The sequence below is a fragment of the Martes martes genome, assembly GCF_963455335.1.
Source record: "Martes martes genome assembly, chromosome: 5".
Classification (NCBI taxonomy): Eukaryota; Metazoa; Chordata; class Mammalia; order Carnivora; family Mustelidae; genus Martes; species Martes martes.
The window spans coordinates 87,848,647-87,856,983 of NC_137892.1; the positions used below are offsets into that span (position 1 = coordinate 87,848,647).

The following is an 8,337-nucleotide window of genomic DNA, read 5'->3' on the forward strand; positions in this document are numbered from 1 at the left end:
GTAGTGGGAGGAGAGGTGCTTATGATGGACTTAGAATTTCCTCGCATAGTGCGTTTAATCCTATAGATTGGTGTTTGGGTAGAGAGTGCAGCTAGTAGTATTTGTTTAGTTTTATTTTTTAAGATTTTATTCATTTATTTGACAGACAGAGATCACAAATAGGCAGAGAGGCAGGCAGACAGAGAGGAGGAAGCAGGCTCACTGAGCAGAGAGCCCGATGCGGGGCTCGATCCCAGGACCCTGGGATCATGACCTGAGCCGAAGGCAGAGGCCTTAACCCACTGAGCCACCCAGGCTCAAAACTAAATTTGTTTAGTTTTTAAAGGTTCTTATGAGATGCTTTTAACCCCCCACCAATGTGGCCTTACATTAGGCATTTCCAGCCAAATGAAAGTACATTGCATCTCACTGTTGACTCTCTCAGCTAAATGCCAACCTGCATCTGACTGTTGGTGGGGAATTCCCTTTTTTAAGCCTCTTCCTCTGAAACTGGACTAGAATCCCAGATGCTTCCTGTACACAGGCAGCCAGACATCAACGGCTCCCCTCCGTGGGGAGGCCCCATTCTCTGCTTCTTCCCAAGTAGGGAACCAGGACTCACAGGCAGAGGAAGCAGGGATTTTGTTGGAACATAACCTTTCAGCAGAAGATCTAAATTAGTCAAAGTGCTGTTCTCAGTGCAAGAAGGAGTAGAAAGACAGATACTAGGAAATACTAAGAGAAGCAGAGAAGTGCATACTTTTTAAATTGGTTCCATCCTGTAATCTAATCTTTCTGGGCTGTAGGTTCACAGAACAGGGATGAACGTATCTGAACGCATCTCCCCAGGAAGACCTTTCTGGTTACTCTGGTATGCTGCTGAGGTGGTACATTCACATGCTGTGAAGTGACGTGGCCTCACGCTTTTAAATGTAAAAACTCTACCACAATCTGAAGAGTATCGGGCTAGGTAGAGACCAAAGGACCCAAAGTCAAGTCTAACTCTGGTGCTGTCTAGGGTACCTCAGACAAGTTTTGGGGACTCAGTTTCTTCATGAGTTGGACTAAAATGGTCTCTTGAGTCTTTTCTAGCTTTAATTTTTTTTTTTTTGATCAGTGAGAGTAGAATTAAGACAGGAAAGGGGCTGGACTCAGAAGGCCCTATTCTCACTGTAAAGGCTGCAGGTTTCCCTCAGTGGCTACTGGACTTAGCTGGTCCACTCCTTCCTTCACCAACTCTGACTCTCCCCACTGGCCGATTGCCTTGAGCCAAAAAACTGAAGCGCTAGCGAGCAGATCTGTCTCACAGCCCTCCTCAGTCCCTGGGAAGCAGCTGTCCCTGTCTCAAAGACACTGGCCTTTTCCATAGGACTTAAAAGCATGTTTAAAAAAAAAAAAAAGTCTTCCGGTCTCTGGAGACCTGAGGGAGTGTAGACAGAGTACAGAGTATACAAAGCACCATTGAGGCGCTGGAAGAGGAGAGTTACTATCAGGGCTGGTTCACTAAAAGTGACATGTTAAGCTGCTGTGATCTGCAGGGTGTGGGAGAACAATGGTTTGAGTGTCAAAGAGAAGAATCCATGTGATTGTATCACAGCTACTATTTCAAGCTGATGATTGAGTCAGCGTGTGGTTTTAATGACTCAACTTTATCTCCATGTCTGAATTGTGGCCTCTTATACATAGGCCATCTGCTCACTGAGATAAAAGTCAAGGGAAGAAATTGGTCTTTCTCTTCCTTTCCTTCCCTCTAAGCTCCACCTCCACTAACAGAACCTTAGAGTCTGGAGAGTGTCTGAAGCCCTCCAGTGATTAGCATCTGACCCCTGCATAGAGGAAAGCAGTTAAGACCCAGAGAAACTCTGGCTGGCTTAGCTCTATACAGCTGGCCGACGCTAGAGCGAGGAACTTTGGCCCCCTTTTTGTGATTCCAAGTCCAGGGCTGTGGCCACTAAGCCTCCTTGATGGACAGGACAGTGACCCCTCTGTGGAGGCCAGAGGTATTTTTTCCTACCTTCGAGCAAAGAGAGCACTGGACATGGTACAGTTGCTCCAGTGAGTTTCTGATGACTACCTGTCTATAGAAGGGGAAGAATGTTTCCTAGACCACTACCTCTTCTCCCTCTGCTTCTGTGAAAATAGGACAGAAATTATAATTAGGTGACTTTAGACAGTAATGAGTTCTTAAGGACAGTAATGACTGCCCCATCTGTCCTAGTTTCCTCTCCCCTAAGGAAGCTTATTAACAAGAACACTTCCTCTTTGGGAGCAGTTTCTAGCCTCTGTTTTATAAATGTCTTTGTCTAAATCATTAACCTTTTTCTGATTCATCTGTACTGGTGTTATATATAGTTGGTAGATTTTGCTGGTGTTTTTATCCTAGCCCACCCTAGAACATCTAGGAATCTGGCTTCAGAGAGCTTTGACCAGTGTCTCAGGATGGTTCCCTTTTCCCCACTAGACTATGACACCATTCTCTTGTGAGTTAATAATCCTCCCTGATCTAATACAGTCAAATTATGTAACTGCTTCTGTGACTACTTTTCAGTAGTCTCAAGTACCCAAGCTAGGGAAAGAAGGGGAAGAGTCACTTTCTCTGGATTGTTCAAACTGTTGAGTATAATTGTGGCCCTGAAGACAAAGTAGAAACCGGAATTCTTCTGTTCTGTTGATTCTCTTTCCAATTCCAGCTAAGAGCTTTCTCATTTCTGGTTCTAACCTTAGGCCACATCATGGCCATCCCTAGGCTTAAAAGCTAAGTTTTGGTCTTCTCCCCACCTACCATCCACTCTTAGTTTTGGTAATGCATCAAAATCTTTTGGAATCTAGAAAATGTAGAAATAGTATTTGATAAGGTACAACTGGTGTCCTCTTAAAGGAAGAAATCAAAGAGAAACACCACAAGACATGCCACACTTGAACTCTGACTTTTCCCATGTTGCCCAGGACAGGTGTCTCTGAAGACTTGGTGTTCTCTTTCTTCTGGGGTCTGGAATCAGGAATTCTTTCAGCCTAAACACCACCCCTTCAGTCACACACAAGTAGTTGGCAGTATTTTCTCAACTGCTAGAGACTGAATGCACAGGAACACCAAAGTGACACCAAGCCACTGCCTTTCTGGACATGAGAAGTAAGGTCCTAGAGGAGGGAGTCCTTCAGAAAAGAGCTGAAACTAAGTGACTTTCTAGGTGCAGACAATGTAAATGCAGGGTGCAAGCCATGTGCTTGCTTTCCTGTGTGGAAACTGCACAGGTTTGGCTCCAGACTTGGCTGGAGAGACTAAGAAGATAGAAGCATCTACCTGTAGATCTTCCAATGGGGGCTCCTTTTCCTCTCCTTTCAGTCACTGAGGCCAGAGCATGTGTTCATAATCCAAGGAGTGGTTTGTGTGAATGGCCTGGAGTCTGGGTCCCATTCCTTCCCCCTGGAACCAGATGATGAGCCCTGTGCTGGTCAGTCAGGGCCTTCACTCTGCCTTCTCCTCTTGTTAGACAGTCCGTTGTGCCCCTGGGAGGAGGAGTTGGAGGAGGAGGAGACCCATACATTGGTAACCTATGGGCATGCCGAGTGCTCCCTGATCTGCGGGTGGCCTCTGATGTGTGCACACAGTGGTGCTGCATTCCACTTCTGGGGAAACCAGCAGCCCTGCTGAGAAGCTGACCTTGTTTGGCTTCTACCCTGCCATGAGCTGCTTGCTGGTCTAAACAAGGCGCAGGCGTTCGGGGCGCTTTGTTGACCGCCTCCTCTGGACCTTGCCTTCCTGTGCATGTCCTGAGGCTGCCCCCGTCCTGCCCTCTTCCTGGGGGAGGGCTAGGCTCCTTTCACCTGTCCCTGCTTCTTTAATGCTTAGGCGCTGCTTTCTTCATTCATTTTTCCCATGACCCAGCAAGCAGGGTTTTTTGAGGTATAAATCAAATACTTAAAATTCACCCTTTTTAAAGTATATACTTCAGGGGTCTTTAGTATAGCTACAGGTTTTTGCAAACATCACCACTGTCTAATTCCAGAATAATATCTAATTTCCAGAAAAAAAACCCATCCCCATGAGCAGTCATTCCCCCAGTCCCTGGCCATCATGAATCTACTCTCTCCCTGGATGTGCCCCTTCTAGACATTTCATAGAAATGGAATCCTAGCACATGTGGCCTTTGCGTCTGGTTTCTTTCAGCCCAGGCAGGTGGCTCTTGGTGTACATGTGGTCTCTCTGTGCTGTTTGTAGGGCATGGGAAGAGGCAGAGAGCATGAGCTGGGCAGAGTCCCAAGAAACTGCCTTTGTGTTGAAGATACTGGTGCCATAACTCTGCATCCCGTAAATTAATGGGAGAGTCTTAGGGGTGGCTCCCAGAAGTTAGACCAGAAACTCATTAATTGATTGGTTCTTCTCTTCCTGTTTAAGATGACAACTGGAGCTTCACAATCCCTTAGCCCACTGGGCTGAGATTTCTTTGTAAGGACCCCTCCTTGACCCTAGCTCTGCCTTCCCTGACATACCTTTCCTGACCCACCCACCCTCAGAGCCACATACGCACCTCATAGGGCCCTTGAAGAGGTGGGAAAGAGCTAGGCGTGTGGGCGTGGGGAGAGGGATGGAGGGCTGGTGGGACATCTGGGAGCCTGACATGTATGCAGGGTCACTGCATGGCTGCTGCTCTGCTCCTCGCTGCAGGAGTCACCCCAGGCAGCCTGAGGAAGGCCTTCCTCTGCTTGGGACAGCCCTCCCCAGGGTTCACTCCAAATGGTTTGGGCCTAGGAGATTCCTGGAAAACTGCCAAGAAAACAAAAATAATACTCTCTACCAAGCCTGGGTCTATTTAATTTCAGCAACCCAGTGATGAGTAAACCCATTTTGAGTACTTGATTTCACCTTAAATTTTACACAAACTTGAACCACATGTGTCTGTCTCAGTATACTCAAACCTATGCAGCTTCCACACAGGAAAGCAAGCACACAGCTTGCACCCTCCATTTACCTTGTCTGCACCTAGAGAGTCTGTTCCATGTGTTCTTGGATCTCTGCTCCTCCTCCTTTAAAGTATCAGCTTCTCTGAACCAGATCGTGCAGCCCCCTTTGCATGGCCTTGGGCTGAATGTCTGCTACAAAGAAGGAAAGGGATTAGAAATTGGGCCTGCTGTGGACAAGCTCTCTCATGTCTTCTCTTTGCAGCCAACAGGAAGGCCGGGTGTGCAGTCACATCGTTGCTAGCCTCAGAGCTAACGAAGGATGATGCCATGACTGCTGTTCCTTCTAAGATGGCCAAGAACAATGAGGGAGTCTCCACAATCCTGGAGGAAACCAAGGAGTTGGTTGGCCGTGCAAACTAAGCTGGGGCTTGTGGCCACAGCAGCCCCCCGGGGCGCTCCAGACTGTCTTGCCCTGTAGCCTGTGCCTAAAGGGTCACGGAAGTATTCTTCTGCGGTGGCTGCTCCCACTATCCTGACCCTTTTTCTCTGGCCTGCCGCTCTCTGTACATCACACAAGCTTCAGCTGCCTGGAGGCCAGCAGGAAAGGGCATTGGGGGTCCGGGGGAGGCCTGAGCCCGACCCAGCCAGCCCTGGCTGTTGTATTACCAAAGCAGGCTCCTTGTTTGCTGCCTTAACCCCAAGTGTCTCCTCTCTGTCACCGAGGCCTTGTCTCAGACCAGGCCCCACCTGCTTTTCCAGCCCCTGCTTTTCCAGTGGGCTTTCACCTGGGTCAGTCTTGCTGGGTGTTTTTCTTTTGTGGTTTCTCCAGCCCTGAGAACAGCATGGGGCTTGTGAACCTTTGGGCTCTATCCCTCCTTTCATTGCTGTTACCTCTGCTCTGCTCTTCCCTCTTCTGGTTGTTATTTATTACTTGTGGTGTGACAGTGGGAGCCATGCCTAGAGAAGTGGGGAGCAAACCCCATCCTTACCGCACCTTCCTCGGAAAGGCGTCCCAGAACAAAAAGGACCTGAACCACTTGATCTGTTCCACCGTGGCCAAGGGCCTGTGGGGAGGCAAGGTACAGAGACATTGTGGGACCTAATTGTGGGACCTATCCCCAGCCTGCTGCCATGTTTGAGGACCCTGCCTCTGTGAACTCTCTACCCCTGCCCCAGGCGACCGAGCCACAGTCACTCCTCACACCCTCCCCAGAGCTTTGGTGCATCTCATCTGGAGTATGGGCTGTACTGTGACCATCCCAACACCTAACCCTCTGTCTCCAAGGAAATGGGAGGTGGAGCCTCCTGGCTGAGAAATTGTTTTGCAAATGGATCTATTTTTATATGAGATTTTTTTTTTAAAAGAAAATATTCCTTCCCCCTTTCCCCTTCATAATTTAAGAGGCTCTGATGGCAGGACCCAGCGACCCTGGGATTTCTCACCACAGGACTCAATCCTGAGCAACCCTCAATCCTGGACTGCCACGTCAGCCCTAAAGCCTTCTGGGCCCTTGAGGCCAGTGCAGATTCTCTCTCCCATTATCCAGTTTTGGGGCAGGAGGAAGCTCTTCCTGACAGAGCTGGACCAGGCCTAAGAATAGTGGGAGCTCTGAGACCACAGAGTTTTTATAAATGTAATATATTTATCAAGCCAAATGTGCAAATGCTAACTGGACACTGGGCAAGGAAGCACAGGAGTGTGGCCACATGGCATCCCCCACTCCCTTCTGAACAGTAGGCAGGCCAAAACTGTTCAGTAGCCCTGGCTCCAGGAAGCTCAGATTCTCTGGCTCAAGGTGACACTTTGCCCTCCTTGTGCTTTTAGCTTCCCACCACATGTAAGGAGAGAGCATGACACGGTTAGGGCTTGACCCAGAGTGAGAGTTGTTGGAGCAAAGGGGGGACTTACGTGACCTAAGGGTTCCTGCAGGGAGGCCTTCAGGCCAGGAACCAGGGTGCTGGTTGCTACAGCTGCCTGTGTGTGAAGGGGCAACAGCAGCTCCTTTGAGCTCTTCCCTGGAAGGTGGGGGTAGGGAGGAGGCTGCCTCCCTGGGTTCCTTCCTCCTCCCTACTGATATCTGGGGCTTTGACCCTATCTTTTTTAATCACTTTTGCTAGGATGCATTTAATAAAAAAAAAAAAAAAAGCAAACCTATTTCCCTTGCCTTTTGGGCTTCTGGGATGTCATCACCTCCAGTTTATTGGGTTTGTTTCCAACTGTTAATAAAGCATTGAAACAGTACTACCTTACCGCCTCTTTTGTGAGTTTAAGCTGTTTTCCAAAGCCCTGTTTGACCTGACAAAAGTTGAAGGTGCCAGGGCACCTGGGTGGGTCAGTTGTTAAGCAACTGCCTTCAGCACAGGTCATGATCCCAGGTCCTGGGATAGAGGCCCGCATCAGGCTGTCTGCTCTGCGGGAAGCCTGCTTCTTCCCTCTCCCACTCCCCCTGCTTGTGTTCTCTCTCTCTCTCAAATAGATAAATAAAATCTTTAAAAAAAAAAAAAGTGATGGTGCCTGACATGTGCCAGACAAACACCCTGCTGGGGCTTCTGCCCTTACATTTGCTGGACCTAAAGAAATGGGGCCCAGTTCTGCCCCATCCGCCTTCCACATTGCTGCTTGGGGGCTTGGCCCTTTTCCTTAAACTCAGTTCTAGCTCCCCCACCTCCTCATGCCCCCAATACCTGCAATACCTGTGCCTCTTTTTCCTGAGGGAACCATTCTCCCATCTCCCCTCTTCTATCCCTGTCCTCCCACTCCCCCCTCACCCCCATCCATCCCTTTTTGGTGGCCACAGACTAGAGGAACTTACACTGGGGTAGAAACCAGAGCCTGCCAGCAGAGGTCAGAAGCCAGAGGTCATGCTCCAGGGGACTTGCTCAGATGTGCACATTGTGACCTGCACAAAGGAACCTCACAAGCTATGAGCAGACCCAGAATAGAGAGCAGAGGCGGAAGAGGACCACAAAACCATTCGGACAAACTCTAGAATGAAATAAAATCCTTTTAAATAGCCCTGGAGCCTGGGCAGCTGCCTCCCAGTCATGGTGGGGGATATGGGGGTGGGCTGCCTTCCTCCTCCTCCTCCCCCACCGGAGGCCACGCATTTCTGGCTCAGAGCTTTACAGGCACAAATACCAATTAGGGGACCAACCGCAGCTGCTCACAGGCTCTGCCAGTCTACTGCCGTGCCTGGAATAGAACCCAGGCAGCCAGCACCCCGCCCTCTGCAGCCTGGCTCTCAGAAACAAAACCCTGCTTCCATCTCAAACCGTGCACCACCACCCTTCCTCCCACGCAAAAAAGTCGCCTCCAGATGCTTCGTTGGAAGGCTTGGTTTCCATGACAACAGACCGGAGCTGGCAGAACATGTGACCCGGCTCTGAGAGAGCCAATGCACAGAGGAAGCCCAGAGACAACCTCCTCCCAGCCTGCGGTTAGGCATCCCCTCACAG

General features: G+C 49.4%; 1 protein-coding gene across 3 annotated transcripts in view; it reads left to right on the top strand.

The window, feature by feature from the left end:
• DIAPH1 (diaphanous related formin 1) overlaps positions 1–7,123 on the top strand; it is a 96,584-nt gene extending 89,461 nt beyond the window's left edge. For all 3 annotated transcript variants that reach the window (XM_080803816.1, XM_080803815.1, XM_080803817.1), the window contains one exon: positions 5,144–7,123. In XM_080803816.1, coding sequence (XP_080659942.1) covers positions 5,144–5,301 — 158 coding nt within the window. In that variant the 3' untranslated portion in view covers positions 5,302–7,123. The remainder of the gene's footprint in view (positions 1–5,143) is intronic.
• The last annotated feature ends 1,214 nt before the right edge of the window (positions 7,124–8,337 follow it).